This window comes from Ceratotherium simum, chromosome 11, assembly GCF_057802395.1.
Source record: "Ceratotherium simum simum isolate JZ-2026a chromosome 11, ASM5780239v1, whole genome shotgun sequence".
Taxonomy (NCBI): Eukaryota; Metazoa; Chordata; class Mammalia; order Perissodactyla; family Rhinocerotidae; genus Ceratotherium; species Ceratotherium simum.
Genome location: NC_141910.1, coordinates 37,049,538 through 37,067,328, shown reverse-complemented (window position 1 = coordinate 37,067,328; position 17,791 = coordinate 37,049,538). Strand labels below are relative to the sequence as shown.

The window sequence follows — 17,791 nt, the reverse complement described above, 5'->3', positions numbered from 1 at the left end:
TGCCACAGGCATTTTTAATATAGAACTTTATAAACATGAACATGGACGGAACCTGACCTCTTGGACATGAGCTCCATAGGGCTCAGGTGCCCAACAATTCAGCAACAGCTAAGTTTCCTGTGACGTGAGTTGCAGGACCATTGCTGGCACCAGCAGGGACTCTAGCCCCACCCTTGGCTGGTGCCCCACTTGGCTGATTTCCCAGGGCTGGGAATGCTCTTTGAGCTTTTAGCAGGTCTGCCTGGAGGGTTTTTGCTCTGTGGTTTCCTCCTCGTAAGTAGTGACTTCCTGGGTACTAGAGGCATGCAGTAAAATTCCAGTGTGACTCCAATATGTAATTTTGAGTGGATGGAGGATGGAGGGAGGGAACGAATGAAAGAGTAAGTACAGATAGGCAGGAGGCAAGCAGACTTTCTGCTTAAGTGAAATCCCCTTTCCAGTGGTTCTCCGTGCTCACATGTGCTTTGCATCAGGACCTGGGTGATGGGATGGGGGGTTGCCCTCCCCCTTTCTCTCTGGGGCTCTCTCCCTCACTGTATCATCCCACTGTCCGGCCATCACCGTGTTTCACCTCAGTTTACACTAATGCTGCTCTCCCTACCCTATCAGTGTCTGATTCTTTCACATTTTTTTTCTACAAAGCACACACTCGCTTAAGTTTTGTTTTAATGAGTAGACGGAGCATAAGCTCTGCCATGAACACAGAGCAGACTATTCAGAATGTGAAGAAGAGAAAGAAGAAAGTGGCTTATTCAGTTTGAAATGCTAATCTTGAAATGTCACCGGTGCTCTTCTGATTAGATGACACACAGAATAAAACCTGCAGACCATTCCAGCCCTCTCCTCTCAGACATTTCTGATTCTTGTTGTGTGGCTCTCTGGGAAGATATAGATAGCATGGAATAATCTCTCTCAGGGAATTAATTGCTGTTTCCTCTTTCCTGTTTTGAACAGAAGCTTTCTTCATGTATTGTGTGAGTACAACATGTAGACCATATTCTTTGGCATCACATAAATATTTACTTGATAGTTAAAACTCACTGTTATGAAGCATTTATTTAACTTGAAAATATTATAACCTATTTTCCTCATGGAAAATACAACTAAAAGGCACTGTTCCTTTGATTTTCAGTACCTTGTTTTGTTTTTGTTTTCCTTCCACTGATATTGCACTTTTCACAGTAAGTCCATAAATTCAAATCAGAGAATTATGGAAGGGGAAAATGAAGTGAATTCCTCAGAGTGTGAGTGGGAAGTTTCCATCTAGCTTCTGTTAGGAGCACCCCCTATCAGAACCACTGTTGTCTGGACTATCACAGTGATTGCTTGTTTTGTGAGTGGAGACCTGTCTATTAAGGACCAAACTCAGAATTTCTGAGAGCAAAAATTGAGAGAGTGGCCATGGTCCAGCCTTTGTGGCCAAGAGTCTGTGCCCAGATGGTGCCAGGCATCCAGCATCCACATAATAAACATTTTTAGGATGAACAATTTATTTTATACCCTTCAGAAATTCTCAGTGTATTTTTGCTTATGTTGTTCGAGTATATTTATTCTTTTCTCTTTCTCATTTTATACAAATACACACTATAAACATGTTTCTTAGTTTTCTTTTTCTATTTATTGTTTCTTGGTGGACTTAGCATATCTACTTTTTTAAACCACTGCATTAAATTCCATTATGTGGGTGTGCCATGAATTAATCAGTTCTCTTTAGCTTTCTTTTCTTCGTCTCTAGATGAGAGCAGGGGTGGATGTGTGGAGAGGTGGGTGGGCAGCAGTGGGAGGAGACTTCCGTACACACAGTTGGGTACATGTGGGATCCAGGCTAGTCCACCATCCCTGGGAGGAATAGTCTGGCTCCATGGGCCAGGGTGGGAATTTCTAGAAAACTGACATTTACAGGTAGCTGCGTGACCTTCAACAAATTAGTTATTTAACGTCTTGGAGCCTCAGTTTCTTCGTCTATAAGTCGAGAATAATACCAACTCATGGTATTAGAGCATGTATGTATGTTACTTACATATCTTATGTATATGTAATAATCCTTATGGATATGTAATAGTACCTCATGTATATGTAAAAATCCTCATGGATATGGAACAGTATCTCATGTATATGGAATAGTACCTCATGTATACGTAACAGTACCGTATGTATATGTAACAGTACCTCATTTGTGTAACGTAATTAGAATAGTGCTTAGCACATGGCAGAGACCTCACAAATGGTAGCTGTTATTTCTTGGCTTCTGAATATCCAAAGTTTAACAGTTATTTCGACAATACCGGGATGGTTGAACTGTTTGCTTTGCGTTGTGAAATTATCTGCCTTGAGGACTGGATTCATTCTTTGCCTGGGTTCCAAGAAAAGCCTTCTGAGGAGTACCCCCAGCCTTTTCTCAAACTAGTCACATTTGTTACTGCCTTTGTCTTAGAGGTGAGTCAGTGTCCCTTATCCAGCCCAATCTTCCTGACGGTTTTCCAAGTCTGAAGATCAAGTCTGCTTCTCTAAAGCCCCTGATGGATGGGGTGGGGAGAGAGAATGCTGACTCTTCTTTTACTCACAGTGGCAGGTGTGGAACATCTGGAGGCAGCTGGAACCCCAGCAGGGTGGGGGCAACAAGGGGGTTTCAGTGTAGGTTGTGCAGGGTGAGGGATGAGGCTGTTCCACTCTCCCTTAGTGAGGAGGTGTCGTGTTGGTGCCAAGGAGAGAGAGAAAGAAGCGTACCAGCTTGGGGTTTCGGCTGAACCATTGCATTATCCCGTGTCTTGATAAGAAAACAGAGGCCAAAAGAGATTAAATGACTTGTTTTGGGACATAAAGCAAGTTTGGGGCAAAGGCAAAATTTGTCCAGTCTCCTACCCCCTAGTTCAATCAGACTGGCAAAAAGAGAAGGTCAAAGAGAGAAGGCAGCAAAAATAAAGACGACCCCACAGCATACTTGCTTGGAAAGACTCCTGTGTGTCCTGAACGTCGAGGGTAGGTGATTGTCCTGCAGTGGGGCATGACAGTGGTGCCCAGAGGGGGCTGGTCATACTTATTGGTCAGTCTGGTCCAGGCTCCCAGGTCAAGGGTCTTGGGCAAGGTTGATCCCTGGGTTTGGCAGCCCTTGCTACACATACCCTGGAAGGAAGTGGTGGAGTCCAGAAGTTCATAAGTCTGGGCCTATTGGAAATTCTCTACAAGGTATTCTTAAACTGAAAGGCATCCCGAGATCACTGAGGTTAAGGGTGCCCATGACCTCGTGTAGGGGACAGTGTTCAGTCCTGTCAGCTCCCTTATTTTTATGTTACCTTCAACCTGCAGATATGTTTTACATAGGGTTGTGTTATTGTGTATTCTGTTTTCACAGTATTATATCACATTCCCTCACCATTTAAAAATTGCTATAGACTTAAGATAATTCATTAGACCATTCTCCTAACGTTAGACAATCGAGTTATTTATATTTGTTGGCCAATATAGATATGCAGTGGGAAATATCTATAAGTTATAAGTATATAGCTTTTAGTTTCTGCTTAATTATTGACTTAGAGTAAATTCCTAAGGCGTTGCCAAATCAAAAGATGTGTCTCTTTGTGGTGTTTGCTATATATTATAATATTGCTTTCTGAAAGTGTTGTGTTATGTTATACTGCCTCTAGCAGTGAATGAATTAATCAGTTTCATAGCAGCATTTCTAATAGTGGATAATATGATTTTAAAACAGATTTGTCTCTTTATGAGGTATTAAGTGTCAGTGGTATGTCACGACTGCTCTGCTTTGCATATAAAAACTGCCTAATAACAGTGAATATATTTCTCCTCTAGGTGTTATGTTCATGTCATTTACATAGTTATCTGTAGGGATCTTGATGGATGTATTTGGATGTTGATACGTGGACCTCTGTGGTGTTCTTGCCATTTAATTGGAAACTAATCTGGAGGAAACAAACAAATCCAGATTGTGAAACATTCCATAAGACAAGATCTGGAATTTTTATAAATGTATCATAAAGAGGAAAAAAGTCAAGAAAACTGTTCTAGACCAAGGAGACTAAAGAGACATGGCAACCAAATGCAATGCATGAGCTCTAATTAGCTCCTGGATTAAAATTTTAAAAACAACAAGAACTATAAAGGACATTTTGGGTACAATCGGGGAAATTTGAATATGAACTGTATATTAGATAATGTCAAATCAATGTTAAATTTCTTAACTCTGATATTGTGGTTATGTAGGAGAATGTCTTTGCTCTTAGGAAATAAAAGCTGAAATATTTAGAGGTGAAGTGTCACTATGTCTGCAACTTTCAAATGGTTCAGCAAAACTATATACATGTATATCATATATATTAATATAATTATATTGTAACTATAATATAATTATATCATGCTAATATAAATATATTAATATTTTGTACTAGAATATGTAGTATATATTATATAAATTATGCATATGTTTAATATATAATATATTAATTGATATACACACATATATACATTTATAAATCTATTCTGTCACATTCACACCACTCACTCATACATACTCACTCACACAATGTTACCCCTATCATGCGAGCTGCATTTTAATAGAGACCCTTCACGGCAGTAGGCAATGCTGACGGGATCCTTTTCTAGTGGTGACTCCAGCAGGGAGATTCTCTGGGGAACCCTGGGGCTCTCCTCATATGATCTAGGTTGTTCCTTCTCTGCTTGTGGGTGACAGCGACTAAGATGCTCTGGCCTGACCCTGGGCTCCCCTGTGCAGAGGAATGTGGAGTGGGGTGTTTTCACAGTCGGGGGCCCCACCCCTTCTCCTCCTACCTGTCCTGCAGCCTCGCACATGGGCCTCATGGGGAGCATGAAGTTCACCTGTGTTCTTCAGCTCCTGTAGCCTTCTGTTTCCCCACATCTTTGACATAAAACCTGACTTAAAAGGCATGCAGATGTGCTCTGGGGGAGGAGTAACAGAACCTTTTGGGGAAGTTCAATCAGACAGACCCCAGCTTAGCAAGAGTTCTCCTTGGCTCTCTATCTAACCTGCACCCGAGACCCTCCCTTCCCTGCACCCCCATAAACTTTAAGCAGCTTCACTCCAGATGTCCATGCACCTCAATAAGAGGTCTTTAAAAGTAAATGGAGTTGGGGGATGGCCCCACAGCAGAGTGGTTAAAATCAGCACACTCTGCTTTGGTGGCCTGGGTTCGCAAGTTCAGATCCTGGGCATGGACCTATACCACTCATCAGCCATGCTGTGGTGGCGACCCACATACCAAATAGAGGAAGGTTGGCACAGATGTCAGCTCAGGGCTAATCTTCCTCAAGCAAAAAAAGAGGAAAATTGGCAACAGATGTTAGTTCAGGAAGAATCTTCCTCAGCAAAAAAAGAAAAATGGTAAATGGAGTTAAATTAATTGGTTGCTATATTTACCTATTCAATCAATGTAAACATGGTTTAGAACATTCAATCATGTTTCCTGTCATTTCTGTAAAAGTTGAGAAACAAGGCCCTGGAGGGCTCCTATAACCCCCATAACAGCAGTGATCCCTTGAGAAAACTAGATTGGACTCACCACCATTTTAACTGAAAATACAATTTTCCAGCATCAAAATGACTAGTAAATTTGAGAGATTTGTAGATCAAATTGCATCTTAAATGCACTGGGGGGCTGGCTTACTGTTTAAATATATCCAGTGGTGAATCCATCTGTGAAAGGAGTTGAAAGAGGCCTTTTACAAAGAGAATTCCCATCCCCTGGCCTAAGCTGCCCAGGACTGGGGTTTGGGGTTTGGATTTTTGTAGATCAAGTTGGTAGCAGGGAACGGCAACTGAAGAGATTTATTTTTTAAATTACTATATGTTTTTCCAGTTTATAAAAGTAGAAGAATATTCTAAATATAGTGAAAAGTATGAAGCAGAAATGAAAATTACCTATAATTGCGCAATTGAGTGATGATTGCCATATTTCTGTGTGTGTGTGCGCGTGTGTGTGTGCGCGCGTGTGTGCGTGTGTGCGCACGCGCGTATACCTGTCTCTGTGTTAAAACAGAACTAGGATCTTCCCGTGAGATTTTGGTCAGCCTGGCTCAGTCCTAGGTTGTGGCAGGTACGAGGTGGTGGGCTTTCTGTACTCAGAAGACAGTCAGTGTCAGAGACGTTTTGAAACAATAGGCACCAGTCTGGGTCATCAAGGGCCGTGCTGAGGATCCAGCCTCCCCATCAACAGCTCTGCCTCTTTGCTTGGAGGCTGCTTCTCTCTAAAAGCACGTGCTGGGCACTGGCTCCTGTTCTTGCCTTTCTCCTCCTTCAGTTTGACTTTCTTTCCACCCTGCTCCCTCTGGACTGACAAAATGCTCTCAGATTAAGTGCTGTTCGCTCACACATGTGATCTCCACTGCAGGGAACCTTATTTTCAAAGAAGACCGGGAGGAGCAATGCTTCTTCCCCCGAGGGCTGACACTGTCATGGTGGGTGTTGGGCACTGGCTGGTGGGGGTGGTATTTGGGGGCAGGGAGCCTTCCCAGTGCATTTGAGGCTGTGCCGTGCCGGCCACCTTCCAGGGCCTGCATGAGAGTGCCAGGAGCCTGGCAGGAGACCTCTAGCCTGCCTCCTCTGCCCTCAGGGAAGCCGTAGGCAGCTCAACTCTTCCATAACAAGAGCCACTCGGATGAGAGCTTGGGGACTTGCTGTGGGGAGAGTGGGCTGTCCCTCAGACAGTGTATGGCCAGTGGAACATTGGCTTCTTCCCGACTCTCTGGGTTAGAATCTGGGCTTTGCTGCTTAATGGCTATGTTAACAGGAACAGGTGACTTAAACTCTCTATTCCTCAGTTTGCACACCTGCAAAATCGGGCTAATAGCAGTACCCTTCAAGTATGGTTGTGAAGATTCATTGAGTCACTACATGTAGTGCGTTTAGCGTAGCACCTGCCACAGGGTAAGCTCTCGGTCAACGTTAGCTGTTATCATCACTGTGTTAGTCTCCTTCAGCTGCCATAACAAAATACCATGGGCAGGGTAGCTTAAACAGCAGAAATTTATTTCTCACAGTTTTGAAGGCTGGAAGTCTGAGATGAAGATGCTAGCATGGTTGGGTGCTGTGAGGACTCTCTTCCTGGCTTGCAGATGGCCACCTTCTCGCTGTGTCCTCACATGGCAGAGAGAGAGTGCTCATGGTCAGGTCTCTTTCTCTTGTTATAAGGGCATGAATCCCATCATGGGGCCCCGCCCTCATGACTGCATCTAAATCTAATCACTTCCAAAGGCCCCACCTCCAAATACTACCACATTGCGGATTAGGGCTTCAACATATAAATTTGGAGGGAACACAAATGTTTGGTTCATAACAATCATTATTATTTTTGTTGTCATCTAGTAGTCCCTTTTCAGGGTGTTCTTAGTTTTGGGGCAGTCTTTGAGGTGGAGGGAAGGAAGAAATGAGGAAGGTCTTTTTGTCCCCAGTGGGGTCTTAAAGCCCATGGTGGTGGGTCTTGAGCCTTCTGGAAACTGTTTGCTTTTGCAGTGTTATATTTCCCTCTCCTTTTGGCCTTTGAGAAAAGGCTCTTGGTTGTCCTAGTCTAGATAAAAGGGAGAAGGAAGACAAGTCAGGTTCATTAGGCAGCTAATTCTCTGTGCCAGGCAGCTGGGTGTGGAGGGAAGTCCCACCATTGACTCCTATCAGTGCTCCGTGGGGTCGGCACTGTTATCCCCATTTACAGAAGGCCATGCCCACAGAGGCTTAGGGTGAGGAAATACTGGCTGTTTAAGGTCATACTGCTCAGAAGTTGCATTAAGATTAGAACCTTGAGCCTTTGACCCCACAACCACCCTTGCAAACGTGCAGCTGATATGGGAAGGAAGGGAATGGCCACACCTGGAGCAGAGTTGGAATTGGGATGGACTCTAAGGTTGGTGCCGGTGCAGGAAAATGCACAGTCTGGTCTTTCCCACCCCATGTGGTGCTCGCTGGCTGGAGCTGAGCAGTGAGGCTCCTCAGACCCCAGAGTCTCTCCACTAGCGAGGGCTTCCCTCCCTCTCACCCCCTCCCACCGCCAGGCACTGGAGGATGGAGTAGCTCTCCCACAGGAGGTCACTTTCAAGATGCGCTAACCCAGACTGTGTTTTCTCCTCTGCTCTTGTCCTTCCCCAGCCCCTAAAGACAATGAAGAGCGCGTGTTCAGGGAGCGCATGCGGCCCAGGAAGAGGCAGGGGGCCGTCAGGCGCAGGGTCCACCAGGTCAACGGCCACAAGTTCATGGCCACCTACCTTCGGCAGCCCACCTACTGCTCCCACTGCAGAGATTTTATCTGGTAAGGCCCCCTCTCCTGGAACCTCTAGTGATGCCTTCTCTGAGGCGGGAAGTCGGGGATTAGAAACTTTATGTAAAAAGTGCTGATGTGCTTTTATTTCTTCTTTATTTGTTTACAGAAGACTTTTCTGGAAGGCTAAGTGACTGAGTGGTGCTTGTGGGGGGGTAAATGGAAAGAAGAAACTGTGGTTCTTGGTGACTTTATACTTGAGATCATATCATATATCATGTTTAAGGAGTTAAGATTTTATAACCAATAATGGTATTATGATTGTGTGGTTTTTTTTTTAAAAAAGAATCCCTATCTTTTAGACAAGCTGAATTATTTACAAATAAAATGATATGATTTCTTAAAAAAAATAAGCTGGAAGGAGGGAAGAGGGGCTAGGGGTAGAGATGAAACAAGACCGGCCATCTATTGATCATTGTTGGAGCTGGTGATGAGTACATGAGGGTCCATTATATTTATCTCTCTACTCTTGTATACGTTTGAATTTTTCCATAATAAAGTTAAAAAAATACTCAGTTGCCAATATCTATAATTCAAAGCAGTTCTTAGTAACTGTTATAACACTGGTGCTGCGAGGATGCTGAGACGTCAGAGGAGTGAGAGAGCAGTGTTGGCTGGAGTGCTCAGGGAAGGCTTCCAGGAGAGGGTGGCATTTCTCCTTTTATGATGACTAGGATTTTGATAGGCAGAGAGAGGTAAGTAGTAGGCCTCTTTGGGAGGTGGAGAAGATAAGAAGCACTGGCCCTGGGGATTAGAGGAGGACTTTTAATGAATTCCCAGTACGTACCATGTTCTCTCTTAGGCGCTGGAAATATCTAATTAAATCTTCCCAGTGTCCTATGAGCTATGTATTATGAACCCCATTCCACTCACAACAGTACTGAGGCTCAGAAACGAAAACGAGACTAGTGTGAGGTCCTCCAGCTGGGAAGTGTCTGAGGCCTGAGTCTACCCCTGGTGAGCACAAGTAAAAGCTCCTGCTTTTCCTGACATCCCACCAGCCTTTCCGGCAACCTCTCTGAGCTCTTTGAAGCTGACATGGAGTTTGCCAATACACATGGATCTGGCAGGGGAGAGAGAGTGAGGCCACACAGCAGCATGAACCCAGCTGGGGGACATTTGAATTGTGCTCTGAGGACCCCCCAGATCCCCAAGGTGTCCAGGAGTGGCTTGTCTCATCCTCGTGGTGTTCCAGAACTAATCACTGAGATTGGCACAGACATCTGAGGTGACACAGCTCAGAGCAAACTCACCCTGACTGAAGCAGAAATGATGCCCCGCTCCCACCCACAGACACGTCTCATTCCCAGGGCCGACTCAACCCTCTGACCTTCATTTTCTGTGTTTTGGTCATGAATTGTGTGTTTGGGGGGAATAGGCTCCGAAAGCTTAGTCTTACAGATTCAGGTCTCCTCTAAGCTCGTGGCGAACACTGATGAACTGGAGGTTTCCTGAGGTGTAGCCCGAATGACTTCTGGCTCCGCCCGCTGAGCTGGGAGCTCTCTGAGCAGCTGTCCTTGGTGCACTGACTCAGGCTGCAGGCCGGGTGGCTGGAGTGTCCTGTATCCATGCTGACCCTCCACCTGCCCCAGGGGACCCTGCTCTATCCTTGGAAGGAACTTCTAACGTTGGCCTTCCCCAAATGGTAGATTGAATTCCCAGGCCTGGCCACAGTCTGACCCCATACCCTTGACTGTTTCTGGAATGCCCAGGGAACACACCTGCCAGCCGCAACCCGTCTCCACTATTATCCGCAAAGAAGGGCACATTCAACTAATCGAGGCCTGCCGTGAGCAAGCAGACTTTGTACTTTTCCAGAACACTACAGGCCCCCCTGCAATGGCTGTTTGTATAAGAAACCAAGCCCTGAGACTGACCAAACCTTGCACCCATTCCAAGCGCTGGGGCTGCCCTCTGTGGCCTTCTGAAGGAGTCATTTTAAGGCATCCTGCAAGTGGGAGTTAAATCATGCTGCTAGGTGGACTTGGGCATAGTCAGTATAATGTGGGTGGTGGCCAGAATTGGGTGGCTTTGTGTGGTTTGTGACCTACTAAAATTCATTTTCTTAAAGGGTTGTATTCTTCTTTTCAGGGGTGTCATAGGGAAGCAGGGATACCAGTGTCAAGGTAAGAGGTCTTGTATGAACTAAATCCTTGGGGGCCCACGGGTCGATCCAGATCCCTGATGCTCATAGGAGGCGTGTGCTAGGTTTGACATTTAGAGGCTTTACACAGTTTGCGTGCATATGCTCCCTCTCCAAGAAGCAGGACCCTGCTTTTCTTTGTTCATGTCTGGCCCTTACTCCCACATACATATATGGGAGCACATGAATGAGAGTACCTTGTGGGTGCCACCTATCTCCAAGTGTCCCCAGGGTCTCACCCTTTTTTGTGCCAGCTGGAGCAGGTAGCACTTTCATCTTTCCTAGTGAAACACGACTGCTTCAATTCAAGGCCCTTTGAAGGTCCCACGGTGTCCTGAGCTGGGGTCTGTGTGTTCTCTCAGCTCCCTTCCTCTCACTCCCTGAAGAAGCTACCTCACCTGCTTGTTTGAGTCAGTATCACTGAATAGTCCTTGCTGATTCTCGTTTTTGTCTCTGCTGTGGAGTCAGCTCGCAAACATTTAACACTCACTTGAAGGTATTGAAGGTTTGTTTGTTTGTTTTTCAGTTAATTGACTACAATGCAAGGTTGAGTTGTTCAGAATTGGAGGGTGGATACGTGATATGGTAATGTCAGGGTTTCTCTGGTTTGAGCTGGGAGATGGTTCCATTTCCTCGCACAGCCTCTGGTGAACTTGGGTCTCCCTTCTGAGGGACTTGAGTAGATTCTGTTGGACACTGCTGTGTCCTTGAGGTAGCATGTGTGCAAATAGTGACTTACCTCTTCAGCTACCTACGGCCCACACAGTCCTGTGACACTAAAGACAGAGCTACGGCCACTGCTTATGGAGATATTAAGTTCAACGGAAATTTTAAAGTTTGGCAGGGTAGGCCTCAACCAGATCAAAAAGCTTAAGAACTTCTGTGCCACAGAACATCCATTCCCCTGCTGTGGGCCTCCCTATCACACCAGCCCACCCTGGCATGATCCTGCATGGAGCACGAGACAGCTGCAGCGCCGTCAGTAGACAGTGCTTCGTGGAAGGGAAACTGTTCCCTGACGTTGGCACATAGAAGCAAGAAGATTGATCGGTATTCCTGGAACTAGAGAAAACTGCTGACACCCTTTGAATATAAATGGTCCATTCTTCTCCAGAGCATTAGGAAACCCTAATGGCTCATGGCAGAGTGCTTTGGAGTGACTGCATAAAGGGCTTCAGATAGGGTGTGACATTAAGACTTGGTGACAGAAGGGGAATGGCCCCCCTTGTCCCTCCATCAAGACCTGATTAAATCTGGGGATGGAAGCTTTCTTCCCCCGTTCGTCCCTCAGCTGTCCCTCTTTTTGCTGTTTGCAGTTTGCACTTGCGTAGTCCACAAACGGTGCCACGAGCTCATCATCACGAAGTGTGCTGGATTAAAGAAACAAGAAACCCCTGATGAGGTAAATATTGATAATATTGAAATTCTGGGCTTTCTTCGCTGTCACCTCCACCCTCCACTGCCTCCTCTCTGGCCCCCTCGAAACCCCTTATCTCTCAGATCTCGTTGCTTTCTTTATTGTGTTGATCAAAAGTTAAGGGAGTTGTCCACGGCCTTCCGGCATGAGCAATCTATAGAATGATCTTGGCTCAAAGTCAGTTTTATGCGTGTGGATATTCTGCCAAGAGCTGTGTGATCCCCAAGCTAAAGCCCATGAGGAAGATGTGAATTCTCTTATGTCATTATCTCATCGGAACAGTGACGTGGCTAACTGATGTGTCAATGGCTCCACGCAGCTTATAAACAGTGAGGGAGACACAACACATGAGCAGGAACCTTATCTTTATGAGGTGAGCGGGGAATGGAGTGGAATTAGCAAATCCAAGAAATGTGTAGGAGGCTGAAATAACAACAATAATAATAGCTGACATTCATTGGGAACTTACCATGCCCTGATTTAAGCACTTTGTCCTATATTATTTAATCCCATAATAATCTTAATGAGATTGATGTTATTATCATCTTCATTTTATAACAGAGAGAATAGAAGCATAGAGAGGTCAAGTTAACTTGCCCCAATCACACAGCTAGTGTGTGGAAGAACCACGTTCAAACCCAGGCAGTCTGTTCCAGAGTCTGGGCCCTTGGCCACTGCACTATGCTGTCTCGCAATCTTAGAAACTTGTGTCAGATTGACTGGTAGGGAAGTTGCTGGGGGTGAGGAAACAAGAAATTCAACAATGAAGCCAGGTTTCTCCTGACCAGGCAATTGGGACAAGAGTGGTACCACCAATAGATGAAGAAGAAATCTTTTTGGGGAAGGTGACAGGTGTGACTGTAAGTATAGGTGTTATCTGTGTTCTCAACAGTTGATTTCAAAGGCATGCTTTTAATTCTTCATGAAATAAATAAATAAATATTGTATAATCATAGGCCATTAGAATTGGGGATCAGAGAGAGAGACCTTTGGTGAGTTTATAATCAGCTGGGTTTATAATCAACTGGATTTATAATTTTGCTTCTAAAAGTAGTGACTTATAGAGACTTTCTACCCATTTCTTAAAAATAATTCAACCAAATGAATCTTGGCATTCAAAGCATTTCCCATCTTTTATCTCCTTTTGCTTTCACATCATCTCTGGAAAGCAGGAAGGGACAAGGCTTAGATTGAATGTTATGTGTCCCCTCTGAGGGGCAGATGGCCCAAAGCACAAAAGTTATTTACAGGGGTTCTACTGTCATGGTTGAAATTGCAAGTCACCATCACCTGGGTCACCTGATGCCTGGTCTAGGATCATAACCCAAAGTAGGTTCTTACTCATTACTTTTACAAGTAAAAGAAAGAAAGAGATAGCTTGCTTGCTTTCTGTCGTTCTTCTTTCCTATGGACATTCCATTGAGCATTTATTGAGCACTTCCTGTATGCCAAGAAACAAGAAGAGTACATGATTCCTGCTCTCAAAGATCTCTTAAGTCTCATCGCCTGTGAACCTCTGCAGGTTTCTGAAGCTCTTTCCCACCTCCTTGGAGGGAGTCCATATGAGTTCAGGCCATGCAGGTTAGAGGGTTGAGATTTGAAATGCCCAGACCCCACTTAATCTGTGACCTAGTTCTTCCCACTGTCTTTCCTGGTATATTGAGCAGTGAAAAGAAGTCGCCAGTGAGGTGTGGTCCCAAACTTGGCATGTGTCCCATGGGAAATAAATTGCCAGGGACTGAGGAAGGGGGCTTTGGGTTTCTTAGCTTGGCGGGATTGATTGCCCATCCTGTTGCTCCCTGAGGCCAATCTCCTTTAGCGCTGCTGTATCCCTGGTCCATCAGGGCAATGGATGTGCCCTCTGCTGGGTGTAGCACTGCTGGGGGCCAACCTTTGAGATCATTCTTTTGTTTACCCACCTGCAGTGTGATGCAGGTGCACATACACATCATACATACACACACACCCCGAACACATGTAGCTCTAAATACCAAGCATCTAATATCTTCCTATTAAAAGGTGCTCTGCTGATGGGCTCCTTGAGACTTTTGCACCACGAGCGCTTGGCTGAGGCACTGGCGCTGTCTTGTGTCTGTGTGTGTTAGCACTTCCAGGTGTGGTAACCAGGGAGTGCTCTCTCTTTGTGTCACCTTCTGTCCTTTCTTTTATTCTTCTTTGTTTTTAATCTTCCAGTTTTTCTGTCTGCCCTTTTCTTCCTCCGGTGTCCTCTCTGTTGGGCTCATCTCCCCTCTCTTTCTGAGCCTTCCACAGGCGCAGCGTGTGCGCACGTGTGCGCCTGCATGTGGGTGGCCTTTGTGTTTGTTTCGCAGTCTGTCTGATTCTGTGGCATGCTCTTGCGTGTGCTCCTTCATCCTCCTCCTACCATTCTCTGGTAGCTTAGAGTCCTTCGTGGTCACAACTGAGGGTCACACAGCCCTCCCCGGCCCACACTGAAGCTCCTAGTCACCTGGGACACTTCCCCACCTCTTCACCTTTGTCTGTTATCCATATCCCTATGAGGCAACTCCTGGGAGACCACGACTCCATTCTAGTATAGATCCACCATATTTTCAGCATTTGTGAGAATAAAGTGAGCACAAAGAGAGATCTCCTACGTCCCTCAGGGTGAACAGGTGGATGTAGAGTTGACATGACTGTATTCACAAATAGGCACACTTAAGCTATGAATCCAAGGAGGGGTGGGTACAATTGTTTTCGGTAAATCTGGGAATCTTGTGCTAGGGCAAGACTGTAGTTGATAGCCCATGCATCTCAGGCAGGGGTCAGAAAAATTCTGGTCCAAGTGGAAGGATTGGCCATTCCTTGTTGCTGGGTGATAGGGAATTTGTTATGAAGTCGGCTACCCTGAGCGCATGGGTGTGTGTGCATAGGCACGCCTTCATGTTTGTGTTCAAGTCCACGTTGACATCCACGTCTGTGTCCAGCTCTCATTCCCCCTTCTTTGTCCCCCACGGGGGTCTTTCACTCACCAGTCAGCAGTGAGCCAAGGACAGCTTCTTTGCTGTACATTTTCCACTCCCTGATTCCCAGAGTAGCAAGAGAAGCTTTCTTCCAGCCCATGGGGTCCCAGATAATGGTCCCCTGCCTGTTCTGAGAGGGACCTGGTTTGTGCCGCTTCTCCAGTAGAGACATAGTGGAGAGTAGCTCTGTGGAAGGGCAAAGAAGACCCCTGATGGCCCCTTGCTTCTGTGGTACACCTAATGTTTCCCACCTCTTCCACCCCTCATGTGTCACTGACCCCACAAGCCTGTGACATTAGGTGGTACATGGGATGCCATCCTCATTTGCAACATGAGGAATCAGAAGCCCCAAGAAGTCAGGAAACTTGCCTGAGACCTCACAGGTGGTTCATGGCAGACCCAGGCCTACAGATCAGATACCTGGACTTCTCTTCCCTGTCCCCTCCTCATCCATCTTGCCACCTCCTCTTTACTCCTTTTAAAGAATCAGTAAGTGGCAGCATAGTGGTTAAAAAGCCTGGGCTCTGAATTCAGACTCCTGGGCCTTGAATATGAGCTCTGCCACTCATCAGCTTCTAGGCACATTTCTTAATCTCACTGTGCCTTAATTTCCTCCTCTGCATAAACTCAGGCTAACGATGGTGCCTACCCCATAGGGTGGTGATGAGGCTTAACTGAAATGGTGGTGCCTGGCCCGTGGTCAGCACCCATACCTTAGCGCCCTTAGTGGTCACCACTCTGGATTAGTGATCTACATCACAATTATTGTTTCTCCTACCTGACGACCTACAGTTTCCACAGCTATGCTGGGTTCTCAGTGTCTTTACAGAATTCTGCATTCACCATCCAGCTGCCAAAAGACTCTGCCTAGGTGAGGCTTCCATGCACAGAGCAGCATTGAAAGCACATGGTGACATCTCATTAATGACCGAAGTGTGAGGTACAGATTGAGTGCTGTGTGCTGTGAGAGTTAGAGGCCCGAAGTCCCAAAGGTGACTGCGTGGGGGAGCAGGCCTGGCCTCGTGAAGTCAAACAGAGCAGCTGAGAATGAATTAAGGGCGTCAGACACAAAGGCCCAGGGGCAGGCCCACCCTGTTTCTCAGGGCAGCTTTTAGAGCCAAGCTAGGTCCAGCCACCTACAATGACCGTGCCTTCTGGGAAGGAAGTTCTGTAGGAGTCCAGTGATAAGTACTCCAGGGTGCAAAGGAGCTTGGCGGTGACCCTGTGTTTTGCCGTCCTTGCAGGTGGGCTCCCAGCGGTTCAGTGTCAACATGCCCCACAAGTTCGGTATCCACAACTACAAGGTCCCCACCTTCTGCGACCACTGTGGGTCCTTGCTTTGGGGCCTCTTGCGGCAGGGTTTGCAGTGCAAAGGTAAGATGCTCCATGCCCTGTCCTCATCCTCCACACCTGCATGCCCCTCTCATCTCTTCCTTTCAAAGAATCTTTGTCTATTTTCATAGCCTCAAAAGTAGTTCCAGGTTTGGCGGGAGGACTGAGCACAGGCCCTTATTAAGCCCTTGTTAGTTACTCTGGATGTTTGTTAAGTAATCTCTGTATATAGACCGTCCAAGGGACCTCCATAGAGGGAATGCCGAGGAGGAAGGCGTGACTCCACCTTTTTCAACAAGCTGGGGAGACAAGCTGAGTCTATACAAGTACAGAAATAATTTAAGGAACAGATGCATTGGAACAGAAGGGAAGAAATATTTTTGGAATTAGGCCGTGAAATAGTAATAGACATTTTTCTGTCACGATCTGTGGTTCAGGCTTACTCTTGGAGGAGCAGTGCTTTTGAACGCTATCTCATAAGACATCTTATTGATCCTTCATAGGCCAGTGACATGGGTGATATTATCCTCATGTCCTCAGTGAGGAAACTGAGGCTCAGAAACTAAGTAACTTATTCATGTCACTCAGCTCGTTAGCAGAAGTAGGGTTTAACCTTGACTCGTGAATCTTGGGTTCCTTCCTCTGTTTCCTGCTGTCCTGTCTGTGAATTGTCTTCTGCTCAAATGGGAATGCTAAGTGACACGGGTAAGAGCACATAATATGGGAAGATGGGAATGTACTCTGGGGGCCTGAATAGAGTGTCCAGTTTCATAAGCTGGTCCAACCTGCTCACAGATTGGGACAACCATGAGCTATTGGGCAGGAATGTTTATTTAAAACAATTATTTTAAAACAATGGTTTATTATTTGTACTGAATATATTATTAATAAATTCCCATTGTGGAAAAATTAGAAAAAGAAAAAGAGGTAAAGTATAAGAAGGAAAACTGAGACCATGATCATTGAAGGGATCCCAATGAGAAATTGTGAGGATTGGAAATAATGTAATGGCTGTAGTGGGAATAAAGAGGAAGAGACTAACTTAAGAGACATTGAGGAGAAATTTATTGGATGTAGTGACCAGATCCAACTGGGAAGATAATGAAACCATTCCCCAAGATAGGGAATACAAGAGAGGCTACAGGGTTGGAGACAAGAAGGTAGAGTTGAGCTGGGGACAGGTTAACTTTGAGGTGCCTGTGGGAAATTTACATGGAGCTGTCCAACTCTTGCACCTTCTCACTGAAACTCAGGGGAGAGGTCTAGACTGAGCATTTAGACTTGGGATTTGTCGGTGTCTAAGTAGTAGTTAAAGCTATAATGTTAATGTCATCACCAGTATCCAAGGATGAGCCTACAAAGACAATGGAAGGGAAAGACCTCAGAGGTAGATGGAAAAGTAGCAAGGAATGGCATCATGGAAGCCAAAAGAATAGAGAGTATTAAAAAAAAATTAAAAGGAAAATGATGAGTGGTGCCAAATGCTTCCAAGAGGTTAAGGTAAGAAGTGGAACATGGGGTTGGATTTAACAATGGGAACACCACTAGTGACCTCAGCAGGAGCTGTCTTGGTGGGGTGGTGGGGATCAAAGCTCAAACGCAGAGGCTTAAGTGAGAA

The 17,791-nt window shown here is 45.6% G+C and overlaps 1 protein-coding gene across 2 annotated transcripts in view; it reads left to right on the top strand.

Moving 5' to 3' along the window:
- Positions 1 to 17,791, top strand: part of PRKCE (protein kinase C epsilon) — a 488,848-nt gene that overhangs the window by 292,121 nt on the left and 178,936 nt on the right. For both annotated transcript variants that reach the window (XM_087436820.1, XM_004436690.3), the window contains 4 exons: positions 8,132 to 8,291; positions 10,392 to 10,426; positions 11,760 to 11,845; positions 16,086 to 16,215. In XM_087436820.1, the coding sequence (XP_087292946.1) occupies positions 8,132 to 8,291; positions 10,392 to 10,426; positions 11,760 to 11,845; positions 16,086 to 16,215 (411 nt within the window). The remainder of the gene's footprint in view (positions 1 to 8,131; positions 8,292 to 10,391; positions 10,427 to 11,759; positions 11,846 to 16,085; positions 16,216 to 17,791) is intronic.